The 23,190-nt window shown below is 28.9% G+C and overlaps 1 protein-coding gene across 3 annotated transcripts in view; it reads left to right on the plus strand.

Moving 5' to 3' along the window:
• The first annotated feature begins 207 nt into the window (after nucleotides 1-207).
• Nucleotides 208-23,190, plus strand: part of LOC121117305 (uncharacterized) — a 107,902-nt gene continuing 84,919 nt past the window's right edge. For 2 of the 3 annotated variants that reach the window (XM_040711689.2, XM_071888384.1), the window contains exons 1-5: nucleotides 208-668; nucleotides 793-1,136; nucleotides 2,870-2,967; nucleotides 3,790-4,044; nucleotides 4,106-4,862. In XM_040711689.2, coding sequence (XP_040567623.1) covers nucleotides 814-1,136; nucleotides 2,870-2,967; nucleotides 3,790-4,044; nucleotides 4,106-4,862 — 1,433 coding nt within the window. In that variant the 5' untranslated portion in view covers nucleotides 208-668; nucleotides 793-813. The remainder of the gene's footprint in view (nucleotides 669-792; nucleotides 1,137-2,869; nucleotides 2,968-3,789; nucleotides 4,045-4,105; nucleotides 4,863-23,190) is intronic. The other variant, XM_040711688.2, reaches the window with a different exon arrangement.

Genomic DNA, 23,190 nt, shown 5'->3' on the forward strand with positions numbered 1-23,190 from the left:
AATGGAAATTATTGTATTGAGTCAAAAAAATATATAGAGGTATGCTTCTATAATCGTAGCTTATGAAGAGAGGGACCGGAGATCGGTCTTGGAAGTGAATTACACATACAGAGAACGTCGTTATGTATGGAAGCGTAAAAAAAAAGCAGTGTAGAGAGTTTTTCTCCTCCATGTATGTATGTTTAAGGTAAGCAAAGAAGAAGAAATGTTTCTTGTGAAGGAAATGAAGACAGAAAGGGGAAAACATCAGTCAGACAAAAAAGTTCCTTCAATCCATGTATATTTACCAAAGGAATAGTTTAAATTATAGTTAAAAGAAAATTAAATAATGGGATAAAAAATGAATGAGCATTTTCATCAGTTCCCCCTTTTCAATGCTTCAATTGTGCCATGAATTGTGATCCATAATAAGTGAGCGTCTTCATTTTTTCTCTTTTTTTTTTTGTGTGTGTGAACAACAAGGGTTTTATGGAAATAAAATAATGTGTGAAAGCTGTTTTGCATGCTTTGGTGTTCCCTGATTGGAGAGTGTAGTCAACAATTTGATCATTTGTGTAAACGTTTATTTACATAAAAATAGCAATATAAATGCTTTAGATTCATTGAAAGTAATTTATCTCTTCAATATGAATTTATAACGCTTCAGTCCCCTCCCTTTATTAATAAAGGTAGGAATAAAACATTGACTTGTGATGGAATGGTTTTGTGTTTTTTTACCATTTCCAATTGAATGGATCTGTTTACGTTGGAGTACTCATATGCAACACTGTAATTACTAGCCCTGATTTTCAGATTGTATGGTGATAGATCATCATGACTCATTCCCTTACGCTGGTCGTAGCCTTTATCTCATCTACTATCGTTACATATCAGGATCCCCCTCCCTTAGTCAATTCCTCTCCTCTTCAACAAATCAGACACAGGGCCTTCTCATCCTATGAAGCCTATCATGCATCCCTTCTAGCTTCTGCATCAGAGTCTGTGCTTAGAGATCATAAGCAAAAAGGTGGGAGAGAAATAGGACTCCGAACTTTTTCACAAGAATGGAAAAAATTTCGTAAAAAGAAGAGGAAAAATAAGTTGAGTGAAGATCGAAGGAAACGGTATTCTGAGGACTCGAGTTGTTCCTTGAATAGGTAAAATTTATTTCCTTTATTTTAACCATACATCTAATTGATTTTTTTATACGTCATTTATTAACGTGCTCAAGGCGTAGAAAAATATAATTACAATCATCCTGTTAAGGATAATGCATAAAAGATTTAGCGTCCAATATACAATAACCCCTCATTTTTTGTTTAAAAATAGAGACTAAAATCATTTTTCGATGAATACTTGCTATCTTTTTAACTTATTTAGTGACAATGGTAAATAAATTTTCTCAAATATTATATGTATATGTACTGTTTATGAAGATTTATCTCTTAATAGAACACATATTTGAAAATTAAAGATGTAAAGAACTGTCGGTAAGTAAAAAAAATTAACATGGTAACCTAACAATTTGAAGAATGTTTAGGGGGAGAACAGTTTGCTGCCATGACACTTTATTAGATTTTCTACCAGCAGCTTTGGGAGGAAACAGGGAATTCCATTGTTGTGGTACTTAAATTTTACTCTAAGTTTAATAGGGGCTTACCTTATAACTCCCTAACTAATCCTCAAGTTTACTCTCTGCCTTTCAAAAGCACACACACTCGTGGTTACTTTTTATATTCAGATGTTCTCTCCTCAATAATGAAAGTATATTTGACTATAGTTGAAAAAATATGAACTTATACAAGAACGAGTCTTTTTGTAGTTGCAACCTGAAAAGGTGTTTCTTATTCTCCAATGATGTTATAATTATTATTAAATTTTTGTGTAAGGAACATCTCAGTATAAAGTATGTGAGCCCATGGCTTATGGAGAGTATCACTAAAGATTGTTTGTGGAGTTATACGTGTAAGTCATTGTTGTTATTCATGCCTATATCCTTGTTTAATAAGGAGTGAAACATGTGTTTATTTCCTACCTCCTAGATCTGATTGCAGCTGATCTAATAAACGTCATGACTACTAAACTGCTCTCCTTCCAAACATTCTACAAATTGTCAGAGTGAACATGTTGATTTTCAGTTTAAAATAAAATTGTGAGTCTCAAGCTAAAGCACTAAAAAATTATAAATTCCAAACCCATTGGATTTCCAAACGGTTTTTTTACTGTAACATAGATGAGTATGATTATTTTACAAAAAGGTAATAACTCATCTAACAATTTTGAATTATAAGCCTATACCCTAATTGACTCTAAAAGGTCTATGAAATATTGTTGGACCATAAGTGTATCAGAAATAAACATTATTTATTTTTTTCATTTTCTTGATTCATGTTTAAAATTCTCTTTATGTTGACGCATTATACTTGTTGCACTTCCGCTCTTTCTTTTCCAATATTTATACGTGTAATAAGGTATAGGCGGTATCTTTCTAATCGGATATAAATGGAAAATAATTAATTTATCGAAATATTTCCTATAAGTTTTAGTAGGATATTTAATTATATTTTTTAGTATTTTGATGGGTTTTTTCTATGTAAAAAAAAAAAAAAATTATACTTTTTTCATTCGCGGCTTTCTTTTTGTAACTCTCCTTAAAGCATGCTACAAATAACATTTTTAAATGCACGCTCAGTTATAAATGTATTATATTATTTCAAAAAATAAAAGTAAATACATTTTTTATGTATTTTTCCTTAGAGTATTTTCATTTATATGCAATTCCTTCCACAATGTAAACTTTTGATGTATTAGCAAGTTTGATATAAAATCAAAACTTTATTAGTAAACAATGTTAACTATTGCATTATTTATTTTTTCACTGATTTTCTAGCTCAAGACATGATTCAAAACACGACGGAATTGTTTTTGAACTGCATCATCCTCTCTACTCCTCAGAGTCCTACATAACACCAAAAGTGATATATCAAGGTGGGTTTATGAGACGGAATGTACTATTTGCAGGAATTTTTTTGCCAAAGGACAATATGCAGATTGCACATTTGTCCGAACAATAATATTTAATATATTGAGATATGTAATTGAATATTTTAATTCAAATTAAAAGGATATTATAATAAATAAGTTGTTATTTTTTTTTCAAATAAGTTGGTAAATTAATGAGTATTATTTTGGCGAAATATAATTTTTTATGAACTAATGATCACTATATAAACACAACTTAGTAGCATGTAGTTTAAATCATTTTGTTACTTAAATTAAAATTAAATAATGGTGACGCCATAGCTCCACAACCTTACAATTTTATTATCTAATTATTACGACAAATCTAAAAAAAACATGGTCCTTTTAGTTCCACCCTCACTCATTTATAATATCCGGGGATGTTCACTGCCTTTAAAAAAGTAGAGAGCAGTAGTTGGATAAAAACTAGGACTGCCCTGTAGATAAAGTAACATATTATTTTATTTATTTAAGTACTACATTCGAACCATATGCTAATCTGTTGTATTTATATAATGACCCTTAATAAGCATGATAAATATAAAAAGATTATTCCGAAAAAAACACTAATTAATCTACCTTAATGAAAAATAACTATTTATCATAATAACATTTTTAGATTGAATTCAAATGTGAAATCCCATATTAATATAATAATTCTTTTTCGACCAAATGTCAGTTCGTCAAATTGTCCTGCAGTAAAACTGGTTTGGCAAATAGTCTTCTAACTGTTAATGAGATGTAATAAATTAACATTATTATTTTTGTACATAACCAATTTATTTATAGTTCATGTTCACTTCAATATGAATACCCCTGTTAGATTCTTTATTCGAAGTCCCCACTTAAGACTATCTCCATTGAATAATCAAAGTATTTTATGCAAATCTGAGGATGGTTTGGGAGGATCTTCGGGTCCTAAGACCTTCTTAGTGTTTGAAACCTCATTAGAGGATCATATATCAGACTATGTCTCATTGGAATTGGTAACCTACCTCAATGAGATCACATTGAGTCAAACCCTTATTCGCCGAGTGGTTCAGGGTAAGTTTGTTCTTTACTTCTATATATATTTATTTATTTCCCTTTCGACATACTTATGTAGACTGTGAATTAAATCTGTCATCGGAACTCAAAAAAATAACATTTAAAAGTCAAGAACTTTCGCAACTCCTCATAAACTCCAGCGTGTGTAAGATATATTTTCCTCCTGGATCTGACTATACAGCAGTTCTCACTGAATGCTATGGAAGCCCTCCCTTGTCCGGTTCATTCATCTCCACTGGAGAGCAACAGTCTCTAATTCTTCCCTGTGGAACAAATACATCCCTGCCTCAACTCAGCTCTCTTGAATTTTCTCCTGAAAGTCGATTTGAACTCTCTCTCTTAAAAGGCTCCTTTAATGGATGTCCCGATTCAAATCCACTTATCATACGGAACTCTCCAGCACGTGGAACTCTGAATCTATTGAAAAACTGTCGCATTGTCTTTCATCCTGACTTTGGGCATAAAGTCCGTCTTCAAACACTCACATCGGAGGATCATTGTCCCTATCGTAATCTCGATGGATCCTCTATATCCATTCCAACATGTTCCTTTGAGTCTAAAGACAATCATGTAATTATTGAGACTGCTTATTCCTCACAACTCAACTATGAAATCATACTTGATACACGGATATCCTGCTACCTTATTCGTGGAGGAGTAAAATCTCCAGATGGAAAGCACTGTGTCAAGATAATCGACTCCAAAGCATCCTTCTTTGAAGCTCAAAAGGAATGCAAGAGACTTGGTGGAGACTCTTTCCTAAATGCAGATTCTATGAAGACCCTTACATGGGTACACATTCTAGCTCAAAAAAGGTAAGGATCATTGAGGCATTTATATATGTACTTATGCAGGTAGATAGCCATTTTTTTATATATTATGTACACAAGCAAGGAAGATATTTTATTTTTAAGTCGAGAACAGGAAAAAATTGTATCTCAAATGCATTCTAAACGTGTTATTCTCAATTTTTCAAGCGTATATAATTAAAAAAGTATGATAGTGTATTGCATTTAAGTATTATATATAATACATAGTACCAGTGCATTATAAAGAAATGTTAAAAAAAAGTTTTTAAGAGTATGTATGAACCAGCATAAATTATTTATTGATATTAGATGCAAAACTAATCATATTGGTGCACGAAGCTATACATATATGAATTATATACTTATAATTAATTAAATAAATATATTTCATTATCATTATTATTGAATTTCTCACATAATAAAAAGTTAATAATTAAATATTATCAATTATAGACTAATAATTAATTATTGGATAACATTTATTAGGATCTTAATAAATAATTTAATATTATAATTTGAAAAAAATGAACCCATCCAGGGAACAATTTATAAATCAAAATTATCAACGCTCCCCTTTTTCAACTCATATTTTGATTCCATAGAAAAAATAAAATTTTGACCTATACAGTCAAAACTGTATTAAGTGGTCAGGTAAGGTAACTGAGAAAGTAAATGCAGATAACCCTATAAGCAGGGGTTTGGTGTTTACATACCTTTCAAAAGTTATATATAGTGGATACTATAAAGGATAAAATTACTGTTTGCGCAGTAATGAATGATTCTCAGATAGAAAGGGAGGGAAAGACAAAAATTTGAATTTTTTTATTTATTTTTGCACATGCTAACATACCTATGTGTTATTTATTAACTCGTCAAAAGAGGGGCAATAACTCTGTTTTGGAACTCAATAGCCTATGTAACTTTAACTTCTAAAAGTAGGCACTTCTATAAACCTCTTGCCTGAAATTGTAGGGACAAGCTTAACAGATTTTTTTTGTCTGATTGATTTATTCGAATTAGCTGTTGTTAAACTGTGTGTTATTTAATCAGGAATAATACAACAGCTGAGAAGAATGGGCTAAGTACATACTAATTGATGTAGTAGAAAAAAGTGTAGAAAGACGAGGAATTAATGGAAAAAATGTCGAAGGACAAAATGTCAAAAAGACGTTTCTAGGAATACAATAATTAAAGAGATATTGAAATTGAGTATATACATAAATAAAACTAACTCAATCATTTTTAAATTTAGTTTTCTCATTTAAATCTTTTAAAAAATGGCGTTTGTATATTGTAAATAAAAACATAATTTTTGTGTTATTTAAAAAAAAAACCTTTTTCATGATAAACAATTATATATATATATATTTTTACGAATAAAAACTAAAATTATTAATGATAAAGTTACATTTATTTGTCGTTCACTACAAATCCAAATTATTTTTACGTACGTATTTATAGAAAAATATTTCTTTACAAAAAGGTTCATAAAAAAAACTTTTACAAGAAAAAAGAAGTCATTTTAAAAAGTAAAAAAAATGTTTTTCCAAAAAAAGTCGTTCATTGAAATACGCGTAATATTTATTTTAAACAGCCGTTAAAAAAGATTGACCTTTTCTATAAAAAAAGGCAAATTGAGAAGGCCCACATTTATTTTCTAAGAAAGTGATTTTTTTTTTAAAGAAATATATTTCAAAAATGAAACACATTTATCTTTTCTCTATGGGGCATAGTGGGCTCACACTAAAACCCGCCTCATTAAGTGATACAATATAGATGGTGCCGTGATAAATGGTTTATTTTCAAAACTGTTATCATTTTGATTATGTGTCATAATGACAATTTGTTTATTTTACTTTTTTGTAGATTGTTCTATTGATTTTGTTTGTGGATTTTAGAATTGAGATGTGAAGGTTACTTTTTATTTTGAAAGTTTGTATTTACAGTATGGTTCATTAATATTTAAATAAACATGTGCATTGTACGTAGCTAGGACAAAAAGAAAAGCAACAAAAGATGCTTAGATTTGTAAGTATTTTGGGCATGAAAAAAGAAAAGAAGCCAAAAATCAACATAGTAACCATGACAATTGGAAATAAGTTTTAAAAGAGAACAGTTAAGCTGTCAGGACTTTTTATGAGATTATTTGAGTCAATAATTAAGAAGTCGTAGTTGTGTTAACTTTCTCCACTGAAATAAGAATTCTCCCTTAGCTTAAGTGTAAATTATTTAAACCCATTCTCTATGAATTAAGAATTGGTGAAATATAAAATTTTCTAGTCTTTTTTGCAGTCTACTTACTATAAGAAACATACTTCAAGAAAAAAAAACCTAATTTAAAAAATGTTAGAAATTAACACAATATTAGGATGTGTATAAAACACTAATGATGTATAATATTAAAATTTAAAATGTATTTATCACTAATTAAGAATACTACGAAGAATTTCATTTCATAAAACATAATTTTTATTATTATTTTAGTAAAAAATAATTTAGGTATGTAATCCTAGATAGGATTATATAAAAGTTATTGAAACTGAAAGGATTAAAATAATCGTGAAACAGGTAAACTCCGGTATTTCTTATGGTAAAATACATAAACACATATTAACCCAATAATTCTTACAAGTTATCCTTTTTTTTTTTTTTTTTTTTTTGATATTTTTTGGATAATATAGACTATTTTCTGAAGTGTTGCTCCTGGGCAACGTTATGAAAGAAAGGGTTAAAAGTGTATATTAAAATAAATATAATTATAATATTTTTCCTGCAATGGTACTATTTTAATTCTCTTTATATAAGTAATTCCTTTTCTTCCTCCAAAATCATAACTCAGTTAGGTGATGGTAACAAGGGCTTTAATTGAGTAACACCATAAGTATCGCTCCAACATTATCCTTGTGCTTTTTCAAAAATCCTCCCCCCTACATATAACTCAACAACAGTTCATCAATGTTACTCGCAATCATTTACAATTATATATTTCCTTCTCAAGAATGAAAGAATAATGAAAACAACATTAGGATACTGATAAATACTGCTCAGATTACCAAATATAAAAACTCGCACACTATAAAAATGCTTAATATTATTACCCAATTACTGCTATGAAGAGGAGAACATTCAATATTTAGCATTAGTGTTGAAAAATATTATAATTGTATCGAAGTTTATTTATACTTATTTTATAATGCATTTTTAAATCAAATTATACCTAAGATAGGTGAGAACTCTTACTTCAGAGGGATATGCTAACACCATTACAAACTATTAAATAATGAAGAAGAAATAGCACATGCAACAAGCGCTTTTCCTTATCTAATTTTTAAAAGTAGTTTTTTCATAACCAATATTTCAACTGGATATATAAAATGACAGATCAAGTAGGGGGGATGAGATTGACTTCCATGACCTTAGATTCAAATAATAGGGTAATCAAACAACAAAATAAAAAATTAAAGTGGTTAGTTACCCTGACAATTTAAAGAATGTTCGGAAGGAGAGCAGCTTAGCTCTCATAATATTTCATTTGATTAGCAATGAGATGAAGGAAATAAACATTCCGAAAATGTTAATCCTCAATTCTACTCCTAAGTCCAATTAAGACTTACAATTATAACTCCCCAACAAATCCTCAGTGTTACTCTTCATCTTTCACGCACTTGTAATTACTTTATACTTTTGTGATCTCTCTTCAAGAATGAAACACCTTTGTAAAATAAAGAACAATGTTCAGTTTGGAATTAGAAACAGATCGCGTTCCCCCATTTTCTTTTTTAACCTATACCCATGTATCTAGAATTCCATAAATAAATTTAATGGTTATATTAACTTGTATCTAGGGTCATTCATGACACACTTGGTTCTTTTTTCAAATAATTTTTATCCCCCCTAATTCAATCTCAATGGAGTTCTCTTAATTTAGGGCTACATATTACCTGGTGGTACATTAAAATCTGATCATTTTTAGTTTTAAACTTCAACAAGATATAATTTATTAATTAAAGATAGACCTTTAGCGTCAATAATGGCTTCCAGGTGGTGGCAGAAGGCTTGGCATCCGTCGTAGATCTGTTCATCGTCCTCTGTTATTTGGTCCAAGTGCAGAATGATAGTGGCTTTGCGAGACTCTGTGTTTTAATGACGGACACTGCAGGCAAAATGCACCCAAAAGTGTCAAAAAAGAGTCCAAAAGATCTTAAAAGCCACATTTAAAAGAGTCTCAGAACGGAGGAAATGTGTTTCTTTTATTGTATCAAAAGTAGCATCTCTGCCCTCACAAGGCTCTTTCCACACACTTTTTAATAGCTCTCTGGCCAGTCTAGTGTAAAACCCAGAGGTCGATAACAGGGCCCCCATTGACTTGAGGGGATTAACCTGGGATGTTTTCTTTAACTCTTTTGGGTCCAGTTTGGCCTTCATGAGAGAGCCTTTCTTCATCTCCAACATTTGCTGACAGAGTAAGCGGTGGTCCTGGAGACGCCCAACTGCTTGAGTCCGCAAATGGAAATTGAAGATCACATTCAAATGTGATTTTATCGACTTGTACGTAGGCTAGAAAGCTGAGGTTTGTTTTGTTTTGTAACTAATTGTTTTTACTTTAATGTATCGAAATATGAATTATTTTCAATCCCTCAACATTAATTAATAATTGAATTAGTAAGTTTTCAGATTTCAATGGACCATGAAAATGTTACATTTTCTATACGAGTAAATTCGTTATTTTCTTTAAAAAAATATTTAATTCTATGCGATATCTTCACAAAACATATGAGTACAGCATGCAGTGTTTATATCATATTTTTTTGCTTTTTTTCCTTTTATAGGTAACTTCACTTTAAAACTTTCATTGAAATCAATCATATTATACAGATGATCGTAAAAATTATTATATATACATTATTTGTTTATTCATAGTTATTTTCTATTCTTTCAATTTTTCTACATATTATCAAAATATCAGTCTTAATTTGATATTAATATCAAAACAAATATTCTGTAGTAAAAAATTTCTATCTGACTAACTCACATATCTTATTTCTTTTAAAATAACATCACTTAAAGATTTTTTTTGAGTTCTTCCTACTGGTTTTGTAACGTTTTCCAAAGCTCGTCACTGAATTATGTTTGAAATGTGCCAAGTAACATACCTTTTTCCAGTTTTGTAGGGGAAATAAAACTTTATGGTGGAAAATTTAGAGTGACTTCATAGTTTCAAATTGGTTATACAAGGAAGTCCCTATTGATCATTCTATCTTAATGTTTCGAAGCCTGTGAGTAATTCAGAGTAGGTGAAAGATATCTTATGACCCTTTAATTTTAATTATCGACTCGGCTGCATCGCTCTATTTAGTAACTCTGAGTAATACATCAGTTCCAGGCATACAAACCTGAAATTGCCAGATACTCATCAATGGTTGCAATGCTCAACCTTCTTTCGCATTAGAAAAAACACGTACTAGGAATTACTTTATACTTTAATATTCCCTTCTCAAGAATGAAATATTTATGATAAAAGCTTTAGAAAATTAAAAATACAGTTCAGGATACAACAACAACAAAAAAATTCCTATACTAATGTTATTTTATGTGTAAAATATTCTCTTCTTTTTAGAAGTAACTAATTTTCTCCTCCCAAAATCATGTAGCAGACAGGGTCTTAATTCAGTAATACCATAAATCTCTCTCCCACATTCCCTTGCACTCTAAAAAAAATATAATCCATAGGGATTATATACATTTATATCGAGCTTTTTTATTCCCTCTCAACGTTGACTGACAAAAAGGAATGGAGACATTTGAAAAACATATCGTAGCTAGACTTCTATATTTTTCTTGCTACCAATTGTATTTATAATTAGTATTTAGTTATTAATTATAATCATTTTTATTTTTTTTCAATATAAAAATCAATGACTGAGTATGTATTAACTCTATACGAAAGTTATTGATGTATACAATGAAATCAATATAAATCATATGTAATATATAATACGCAGACTCAGCTACTTAAAATAATACAGGGGTCAACTTATGAAAAAGCTGATAGAAAAATATAATAATATAATCTTTGGTGTTTTTTTTGGTTTTTTTAATTTGTCAAGATTTCAGCCATTTTTAAGGTAAATAAATGCAGGAAATAATAATCGGGGCTTAGGAATACCTAATAAACGACTTTTAAGATAATAATATTTTCCTTAATAACTATATATTTAAATAAGTAGAAGTTGAGTGCATGGGTCCATCAAAACAAAAGCAATTCAGATGGATTTTTCCAAAATTGCGTGTAGATTACATTTATATTCTTATACAAATTATTATTGCCAATTGTTTTTTGTCTTTTTTTTAACATTTTTTTTAAAGATTTTTTTCAAAAATGGAACAAGAAGGCATTTGAAAAAAGTTTGTTGAAAAATAAGAATAAAACATATTCTTATAAAAATAAATTAATAAATTTAGTAAAATATATGTTTCTACAATTTTTTTTAGAGTGGTAAAAAAATACGTGGTTCTATGGAGAGGGGGAAGAAAATACATTTTGAAGTCCTCACAGGTATATAGGAGAGGACTGTTCACTTGAGTTATGAATAACTCCGTGGTTATAAAATCTGTAATGTTTATTGATATAATTAGTAAACGCGTCTTAAATTTAGTGGAAAATTCTTTCCAACTCAACCAAGAAAGGAAAAATGAATGCGAAAAACACCCTTGAATACAAATTTATACCTTTTTAATTATGATCAACTATTGAATTCAGTCATACGACATATTACAATAAATAGAAAAAATAGATTTCTATCATCTGCCAGATAATATTTTTATAAATATCGTTAAAATATTAATATTCTACATAAAATATTTTTTTTTTTTTTTTTTTTTTTTTTGCAGGAAAAATAGTTTTCATGACACTGTTTTTACAATAAACTACCATCATATAGTTATATTTATACCATACAATACATTGGATTGTAAATTATAAGCATTTTTAAAATGCAAGTGTTGTTGTTGTTAACAACTTAAACTGTGTTTTGATTTTCTAAAGCTGGTATTATTATTAATTCATTCTTAAGGAAGATAACATCTAATTATAAAGTGGTGTTCTCATGAATTACGAAAACAAACACTGAGGATTTCTTGTATAATTATAAAACCCACTTGGATTTAGAGTAAAATTGAGGATTGAAAACATAGTAATTACTGCCAATGTCCTTAATGTCCTTGCTTGTTATAGAGTAGGACTTGTGTTTATTTCTTTCCTCTCGTACCTGAGGCTCGCAGCTAATCAAGTGAAACTTCATGAAAGCTTAGCATTTTTTCCGTAAAGGTCACCATATTGATTTTAATGCTTACAATTCACATATACATTATTCAATCAAATTCTGATAAAAATAATAACTGTGTTTCAATTTTAAGCACGTGTTAGATTTTAGCAGGTTCTGTTATTATTAAGGTTACGTGATAATGACGTACTTTGGGTTTTTTTCTACGGTCGAAGTAGAAGCGAAAAAAAAATTCTGGTCAAAATGTACCTGACGGAAAATCTCCCACTGATATCAGCTAGGATTTGTTCATCAACAGAACGTCAGTTTACCAGAATTTTAGCCGGTATAAAATTCGTGGAAATGTTGCTAGAAAACCTGGCCAAGTAGAAAAAAATGAATATTTGTACAAAGGCTACAGTCAATGCCACAAAAGGTCGGATTGTGCGAAATCCCCACATAATATGATTAGAAGTATAGCATTGGACATGTGTATGGACCATGAATATGATAATAAATATGTACATTTGGCTAAGTCAAAGAATAGAAGTAAAAAACATTGTATTAATTACAATAAAAAGGAGAAAAGGCTCTCCAGATCAAAATGTATTTTCAACGGCATTAAAACAAGTCTACTGGTGACTATGTTTTCTGACGAGGTTATCCAGGGTTGGCAAAGTCTTCAAAAGCCAGAACTACAAATTTAAAACCACCAAGAACCCTGATGATGTAACTGAGTTAACTAAATTCACTTTTAAACCTAAACATAATCTGTTATGCACGGGAAATCAACCTCAAGTTTTCTTTTCTCTTCCATTTCGGCTTGACGTTAGAAAAAATGTGTTTAAGTAATAACAAACCTCAAGGTACGACATTATCATGTAACCTCATCACCTTAAGGAAGGAAAAAAAAATCCTATTTTTAAATTTCCATTCATTTCATTAATAGCCAATTAAACCCAATTTCTATATTTCTGACTTCACTGACTTCATATCAAAAATCCAAAGCTATTCACAATTTTTTTTTTTTTTTTTTTTTTTTAAAAAAATTCAAAATCCATAGCTATTCAAAGAAAATTAAATTTTTTGGAAAAAAAGTGAAAAATTAAATTAAATTTCAAATATTAAGTTTTTATTAAATATATTCAAATATTACATTTTCTAGTAAAAAACCAAAAAAAATCCTTAATTTTTTTTGGGGGTGGGGAAGGGGGGCTACAGACCCTCCTACTCAACCCCTGCGGACGCCCTTGATGTTATAAGGTTAACTTCAAACTTTAATTTTACTTCGGTAAATTGAATTATAGACGCATTATGGATAACATTAGACCGGTCTGAGGCGTAATACTTTTTTATTTGATTAAGCTAATTCCGTCTAGATCTGTTCCAACGATACATTCAATCTGGATGAGTCTTACAAAAAAATCGGTCTAGACCAATACTATAAATGAATTGTTAATGACGTTAGTTTTGTTCCAAAATTGTGACCATCCATCTACAATAACGTCATATAAAGTTAAACATGTTCCACAAATTATATTTGCACAACTCATAAATTAAAGATACTTAAAACAAGACCCGAAAAAAAATTCATTCTCGTACCGAGTCTCAACACTAGTAAAAAGGCATTCAAACAATAATCTGGGTACAAATTTTATGTTGTTCTCTATAATTGGCCTTAATATATTAATTTTTTCTCAAATATACAATGCTATCTGATAAACTATTTTGAATAACTTTGTTTACATCTGATGCCGTCATAGATTATCATTTGTTTTGCGGAAAAACTTTATAGATGTAATTGTAAATATCTAGTCATTGAATTAATATATATTAAAAAATACTAATTTCTTATTTATGATCTTATACTGTTATAATTGTATTGCCTCATCGTAAAAGCGCTAAACCCTGTGTTTTGGGAATAATTACAAATATAATTTGAAATGTAAAATTATTCAATTTTATAAACATTATGAAAAACAGTAATTCAGTTACCTTCCATTGAAAAAAGTATCAGTTTTATCAAAAATTCAAATATTTCAATAACAAACAAGCATATCTTTGTTATTTTTAATGAAAGTGGATTCCAATTTCAAAATTCTGAAAAATCTGACCATCTACTACCCCAATAGGCATTATAAAGGGTAAAAATGGTATTTTTTCAACCTTTAAATCACTTTTTCTCAAAATTGGATGATCCCATATGAAATATATGCCCATGTTTCAAATAAATATATAATTTTAAAGAGAATTGGTATATTTTCATGCGGATTACTGATTTTTTTCTTACTCAAAAGTTGGCTTAAACCTATAAAGATATTCAAAAAATCAATGCAAACATTCTCAAGGACCAGATTTGATACCATTGAACTATTTCCAGATTAGGATTCACCCCTTTAATAACTGCTATTATTAGACATGTGGCCCTTCAATACACGAGAAATAGACAGATTTCATTTGAAATGTCTTATCATGCCCAATATTAGTCTCTTGAATTAAATAAAAAATGTAAATTATACATAAAATTCTGAGGTATCTCAACCCATTTTAGTAATTTGAATATAAGCCATAGATTACTTAACATATTGATAGACACATCCCACGTAACCTCATTAGTAGAACTTTTGAAACAAATATTAAATTTAATAATTCTTCTATTACATAACAATTGTAAAGGAGAAGAATTAATTTTTGTAAAAAAGCAATGAATCATGAATGGAGAAATAGGGACTTATCCGATCGTCCATTGAAAATCATCATTTGTAATCTAAGTAATCAATCATGGAATTGTGGATCTTCTGGTGAAAGATTTTGTTGGAAAATTTCATTTTTTGGAAGTGAAACTTGAAAGAGTTGAACAAAAGTAATTATGAAATATGATTCAATTCTGTCGAAGCAGTAGCTAATTTTTTATGCAAGATTTCATTTTGTTTCTTTCAGATCTAATTTTAAATTACAAATCGACTTTATTAGTGAGTTAAAGAAAGTAATTTTAAAACTTCGTTACATGAATTCATTAGCTCTGCAACCACCTAACAAATTATTTCATCGATTAAAATCTTATTGGTAGTGTTGAAGAACCACGTTTTCAACCACATCGAAAGAAGAAGTTTTTTGAAGAAATATCCATAACTTATTTATGAAATTGTCATTTCCTTCTTAGTTCATCATATTTATTTTGTATTTGAGAAGAGCGTCTCTTGATGAACTGTTTTCAATTATAGATGACTTCATATTAAATAATTTATGTATATAGATTTGATTAAAAGTGTTGAAAATTGTGTTTCTAATTTGATTTCCAAGATGAGTATATGTTTGTGGTTCATTTTTGAAGAATTAAGGATACCTCAAAGAGAGGATACCTGCTTCAATATGTACCTTTAATCTCAGAAATTTGTAACATTATTCAACATATTAAGCTTAAATTATTCCACATTTTGCCTATTTTAATGCAACAAATCGTTATTATCGTCATAATAATGACACGGAGTATAATGAAAATGGTGGATATTTTTTTTCACTTCACATTTATTTTGGTAATTTATTGTGACAGCAAGTTCAATTTTTAATTTCTGATATTTATTTATTACATTATATTTAAGTATGAATACTATGAATCTTTCATTGGAACAACTCAGGGTTACATTTATCACTCGATATAGAGTAATTCACCTATAAAGTAACATGTTGGAATAAATTTATAATTTCTTGTACATATCTATCGATATTATTTTTATTTGAAAATCCTATCATATATTACTACGACAACTTGATAATTTCCAGCAATTGAATTTATCATTAAACATAAGCTCTGTTGGCTCATTGTCATTGTAACCATAAATTTTGCCATGCATATATTCAATTCATTGAGCAGAGAAAAATTCATCTATGTAATATAATTGAAACTACTTTATCCGTCCAAGTTAATTATTCATATCTTACTTTTAAACAACTGAATGTTCCTTTTGATATCCCACTTGATGCCTGCATAACAGAAGACAGTTTTTTATGGCATAGTTGGGAGTCATAACATTTTTAACACTTCTTTATAAAGAGGAATTGAAATTTTGTGCCAGATAAAAGCTGTTGCTAAAGTTTCTGGGGAATATCTTTTCTCGTTAGAAAGTTGAGTTGCCAACTTTAATTGCTCGAAAATAAATGATATTTTTTCATCTAAAACTAGTTGAGTTTGATCGGAAATAGTTTGACTGAAGCTGTTTACTCTAACAACTGTATCTTGTTCGGTAAAGTCCTCAAACTTAGTTTCCAAAAAAGAAAGTAATTTTAAAACTTTGTTAAATGAATTCATTAGCTTTGCAACCACCAAACAAATTATTTCATCGATTAAAATCTTATTGGTAGTGCTCCACATTTGAAATTTTAAGTCTCTTAGAATTATTACACTAAATCCAATGAATTAACACAATTTATCTATCATAAAAATATAATCATGAAAATTAAAATAATAATTAATAATTTTCTCAAAAAGAGAGCTATTATTTCACTACTTTTGTGTGTTATGCAAAGTACCTGTTTCAAATTTTGTGATAACCAGAAATTGAACTTAATCTTCCATCCAATCTACACAATTGATATCTAATTTTTGTTGAGCTGTCACAAAAATTTTGAAATATTATCTTACCTCAAAATTTTTGCGCCCTTAGTTCTACTCCATGACTTTTCCGTTTACCATTGATAGTAGTCCTTTGTTTAATTGTTCCTTCTATTTTTAATGTTATAATAGAACTTTTTCTTATGTCTTTTTATTTCTCCTAGGAAGAATAATCACTTTCTATGTAAAGTATTTATTTGTAACTAATTGATGATAAATGAATATATCTATACAATTTATTGAATCAAAGCAGAAATACTTAGAAGTTGTGAGATTTTACAAGTGAATAGTTTTTTATTTTCATAAACAAAGATTAACTTAAGTTTTGTAAGCCTAAATGATAGTTTTTTAGTTATATATTATACTTGCCTATCATTGCTCTGGTTAACAAAATAAAACTAATCAAAATACTAATTTATTCATCTTTATAACCTCAAAACTCAGAGTTGGATTGAGCTACAGATCCAAAATTTCATTTCTGAACTAGTTTACTCTAAAAAAAACACAAAGAACATGATTTCTGATTCGACCCTGCTTTCACTGCCGTGTGTGAAAAAGTGTGAAAAAAATATTTAAGGTAGAAAATAAACATTGAGAATTGTTTAATAAGTCTTTTATAGTGTAAAAATGTCTGTAAATTATGATTATTTAAGTTTCAATCCTGTATTTTGTGTCGTTTAGCCAAGAAATTTGAATTTGTGACCATTTTTTCCCAAAAATGACAGTTTTCTGTGACAAAAATTTAGATTTCCCAACTTTGTAGACCTATAGAATCTACAATGTGTATTAAAGTAATCATTGTTTATGTTCCAATGATAGATAACGGCCAGGACTGTAAAATAAAACTATTTGTTTACTCGTTTCTTGTATAACTTATATGCAATAGTCGTTTAAAAATATGTATGAAGTGACAAACGGAATCAAAAATTCACACTTTTTTATAAATTCCTGGCTTTATGTAGCCATATCTTCTGATAGGAAATGACTACAGTGTTTATTTATGTACATATCATTTTTGTTAAAATTTTATAAGCTTTAAATTAATAAAGTTTGTAAAAATTTGTCTGAAGATTCCTTTGCATATAAATTTGACACATAAAAATTGATGTTTAACAGAACAAACTGTCATTATCTTAATAATCTTTCATTTTTTTGTCTCTTTGTTTTTCATCAAACGTCAATTTTCAATTTTTTACAAGAAATACCATAAAACAAAGCATTTTGTACATAAAATTTTAGACACTAACATTTCTGTAGAGTATTTACAATTTCCAAAACATTTTATTACATAATTTATGCAATATTTGTAAAAAATGAACCAGTTATCGCAGGTTATTTTTTGGAGAAAATTATTATTCATACTATTTTTTTTTTTTTTTTGCAAGTACAGAAAAAATATTGGTTGGTTTGTTTTGCTCTTTACAATGCCAATAAATGCTTTTAACTATTTCTTCGTAACATTAGCACCAAAAAGTTTCCGTGAATTTCTTCGATTTTTTTTACATAAATAAAATGTGGACTTCTCATCAAAACAATTTTTCTATTCGTGTATAATAGTAAGTGTATTTGCCCCCAAGGGGTGGTGTTGGTTTGATGATACTTTTTGGATTACCTTACTTAACTGGAGATTGATATAGTGTGATTAGTATTTGTATAATAAAATATAGTTAATTTCCCGCTCCATCATTATTATCCTATCAAGATAATTAGAGTTCTCAGGATCTTTCTCGACAACAACGAAAGATTCATATTATCCTACATAGTATTAAAAATGGTTGAAGAAGGAACATCTTATATAATAATTATATTTATTCCAAAAATTATCCTTACTTCTGGTGACGATGAATTTCATTTTTCATTTATAAGAAAACAGTTCCCAAAAAAATAAGTAATGGCATTAACAATAAATAAATGACAAGGGCAAACATTTAAAAAAATGGCTTTATATTTACCAAAATCAGTATTTTCATGTGTTGCATTTTCAAGATTTTCAAAAGGGGTGTATATCTGATTATATTTACATAAAATGGACAGAAAACAACAAAAAATGTTGTATACAAAGAGATTTTACAGTAGAAATTTATAGTAGATCGTTTTAGTTCAGAAGTTTAACATAAACAAACTAAATATTAATAAAATCTGTTTTATTTTCATGGACTATCTTTAAGGATAGCATGTTCGTGTTAATATAATAGAATAATTGTGTATATGGAATAAATTTCTGAAATTTTTTCAATTATTTTGACCATTGTAAAGGGGATGTATTGCACCCTTCTTGGCCGAGCAACATCAGGTAACCCATTGCTGGTATCTGTATATTAATAAAATAGAGTTTGTGTGTGTGCGTTCTTTATGCATGCCCACACCGTTGACCTTGGAGGCTGAAATTTTTGATGGGTGCATCTTTCAAACCTGGTCAGGCTAAGACAGGAGTTCTGGTTGAGGGGGTCATATAAGGACTTATGCTATACTTAAAAAAAACTTTTTTGGAGCTCAAGGAGACTACATACATAGGTGGTTGAGTTCTCAAAAAACAACTATAGGAATAACAACGTTTTCTAAATTGATCAAAATCAAAAAGTTACGTAGAAAAAATAATTCAATCAAATATTGGATTCGTAGATAAATTAAAGTTTGTAGAAATTTGTCTGTATATTCGTTTGCATATAAACTTGGCACATAAAAATGTCATCATCTGAATAATTTTTCATTTTTTTTTTCATTTATGTCTCTTTTTTCTCATCAAATGTCAATTTTTTAAGAAGAAATGCCGTAAAATGATGCATTTTATTTAAGATTTTAAACTCTAACATTACTCTAGACTATTTACAATTTCCAGAACATTTTAATAAATAATTTTTGTAATATTGGAAAAATGAACCAGCTATACTGGTTATTTTTTCGAGAACATTATTTACCATTACTTTTTTTGTTTTTGCAATTAAAAAAAAATATTGGTAGTTTTGTTTTTCTCTTTATAATGCCAGTAAATGATATTAACTAATTTTTTGCAAAATTATTGCAAAAAAAAGTTTTTTGATAAAAATAAAAAATGGACTTCTCATGCAGGCAATTTTTTTGATATGTTATTTGTAGTTTTTTTAATTCAACGATGAATGTTGGTGTATTTAAGGATTTTGGAGTGCGGACATCTTCTTATATGAAATTCAGCACTCACATTAATAATATTGTTAGAAAAACAAAAAGAGTACTTGGGTTTATTAAAAGAAGTTTTAAAATGAGTATTATGAAGATGATGAAGAAGCTTTTTGAAGTGTATGTTATGGTTATTTTAAACTACTTTTTTCAGTTGTTGAATCTAATGTATCTTAAGGAAATCAAATCTCTTCAAATGTACAGAAACACTTTATTAAGAGAATGTGTGGCGATGAGGTTGATTTACATCTAGACGAGCTGTTTTTTCTTTAAATGAGGAGGAAACTTCAGGATATGTTGGTGATGTTTAAAGCTATTAATGGACTGACTAATTGTAAAACCAAGACAAAGTATGTAGTAAAGTGTACAACACTAGGTCGTCTTTCGATTTTTACTTAAGTCAGCCATTGGCAAATACTTATTTCCTCCAACATAGCCTTTTTAATCGAACTATACAGATATGGAACTCTACAGTTTTCAGAGACTTTTAAAAAATAATCCCCATTAGAAACTATTTTCCCTGAAGGATATTTCACTTTAATGTATGAATACATTAGATTTATACGTCGTTGTTATTTATTTTTAGCTTAATTTGCTGTTCCTTTTGATTTTTTTTTTTTAAATCAAAGTATGTAATTTTTATTATTTAAAAAAAAACAATAGAATATTTTGTAGTTGGTGCATGTATTAAACGATCTTCACTTTAGGCAAGTTAAGAGTATATTAGTTTATTGACATGGAGTTAAATAGGGTTTAATTTACAAAAGTTATTATAATAAACATAGTATTTGTGCTAAAAAAAAACATCAACAAAGAAATCATTAATCATAAATTTGGCTTAGCACATACTGAGAGCATTGTTACGTAGCTATCTGTTGATTATTTACACTTGCTGATTAATTGTTATCTTTGCAATTTGTTGGGTTGTCTTCAAAGTTTACGTAACTGTGGGAGTAACAATACCTGTTTAGGAGTAATTCTGACGAGCATAACCTTTTTTTTATCAACCCCAGGAGGTTACCAAAAAAAAAAAATCGTTCTTGGGTTTTTAATTATTGTTCTGGAATAAATTAGATACTTTAACATTCGATTCAAATAGACAAACATACCTTTTTGTTTGTTTTTTTCATTTGAAAATTATTTGACCACCAGTATTTTGTGTCCAAATGCGTTGCAGCCCCATTCGTGTATGGAACGGGCAGGCTCATACTAGTTAAATATACAAATATACAACTATAAACTTTTGAATCTTCTTCATCCTCATCCGTTTTTTCTGCCTAGCAACAGTTTTTGTTTTTCACTCTACAATCAAAACTAAGAAGTGAAGGGAAGATTGTATTAGCCAGTTAATTCGTCTTGGATGCACATTTATGAGAATTCAATCTGTTCAATAATTTTTCAGGTAGTAGCAGGAAGGGGAGATTGCATTAACCAGTTAATTCGTCTTGGATTACTGCAATTCAAATAAACACATATAAGAATTTAATCTGTTCAATAAAGTCAAATAGTGACATTGCATAACTAATATGACACATCACTTTGGTAATATTTTGAAGTAACTATGGTCCATAAGCATTGGATATTACGCAGGATAATAAATTATTTTGAGATAAAGTAATTTTAAAGTTATTATGTAGTTGATGCATGTATTTAGCGATCTTTACTTTAGGGAAGTTAAGAGCACATTAGTTCATTGACATGAAGTTGAACAGCCTTGAATATACAAAGGTTATTATAATAAACTTTTTATTTGTGATTAAAAAAAAATCAACAAAAAAATATTCATCACAAATTTTGTTTAGCTACATTCTGTAGCTAAAATAAACTTTTGAATCGTCCTCCTCCTCCACTTGCTGTTGTGTATTTTTTTCATGTAGTAACATTTTTGTAAAAGATTCTACAAGTATAAAGTGCTCATGTATTTTTTAGAGCAACAACAAGGATTTTTTAGGAAGTTATAAGTACAAGTCCTTTTTGGACTCGTATCAGAATTGAGGATCGACATTGCTTGTAGTAATTTCAGCTCATTTCCCTGCTAGATTGAATGGAATTTTATTTTATTTCCTTCCTCTTATAGCTAATTGCAACTAATTTAATAACAGCTAAGCTAATTTTCTCCTAATTAACGTTCACAGCATTAATATAGGAAATAAACAAAATAATTGATAGCTCGAAACCAAAAACAGGTGTGAGGTAACGCTGTACTGACTTCATAAATTCCCTTATTAACATTGTCTTGTCTGTTATATAATTTAAGAGGGTTAACCATCAGAAAAGCTATAGCCACGGGTAGGAGTCCATAGGTGTCAAGGCGCCCACAACTTTTATTATCGCATATCAGGAGTTTTATTGAAAAATGAAAACTGGACGCCTTTTAGGAATAGTAAATTAAAATTGAAAAATATTATTTAAATACTGTTTTTGGTCCAAAATTTTGGCGTCACGTCTAATCTTGTCCTATATCTCAAAGAAGCGTGCTAATTAGACGCAAAAACTCTCCAATAGAACAATCTTTCCTAAAGATCATATATATCAGCCAGCAATTTCGTCACCAATTAGTTTCCACCACTTTGTTTAATAATATTAAATACTTAAATTAAACTATTTTCGTACATGATCGATACTTACTTTTTTACTAAATTACCTTAATTAGTTGATTTAGGTACTTTACAATAATATTAGTTGAAATTATGTTTTGTAGAGGGCGCTCTAATATTTGAGACTATTCAATGATCGATAACAGAGACAGGAATGACTTTAAGCCAAATATTAATGAGCGATATTATGAAGGAAAAAAAAATTGTGGTTTTCTCATTTTTTTTGAGGTTGTTTTTATGTTGACATATCAAACATACACACGAAATAAAAGGCTTTTTATTGTGTTTTTCCTTCCAGGCAGAGCCTAAAAGATCTTAATTATATCGTTATTTGTAGACTTTGTATACCATTACAATTTCTACCACTCTACCCCAGGCTTCATTCAGAGAAAAGCTTGATAAATAGTTTTTTCTCTCTCGAAAATGAAAATGATCTAAAATAAAGTTACATTAATATTAGTGTTGAGACTCCGTGAAAGATATTATTTTTTTCGGTTCGTTCTTCAGTGATTTTTTCTAAACCGATTTGGACCTGTATTTCGGTCCTGACTACTATTTCAGACTGTAAACTGAAATTTAATCATTTTCAAATCGTGGACTCATTCTTTTTTTGATTTCAATCTATGAACTGATTTTCTCTCCTATGCTGATTTAGGAGTTGTACAATCATGATTGATGTAACTACTAGATCAAATTTTAAACAAGAC

Source organism: Lepeophtheirus salmonis, chromosome 5 (assembly GCF_016086655.4).
Source record: "Lepeophtheirus salmonis chromosome 5, UVic_Lsal_1.4, whole genome shotgun sequence".
Classification (NCBI taxonomy): Eukaryota; Metazoa; Arthropoda; class Copepoda; order Siphonostomatoida; family Caligidae; genus Lepeophtheirus; species Lepeophtheirus salmonis.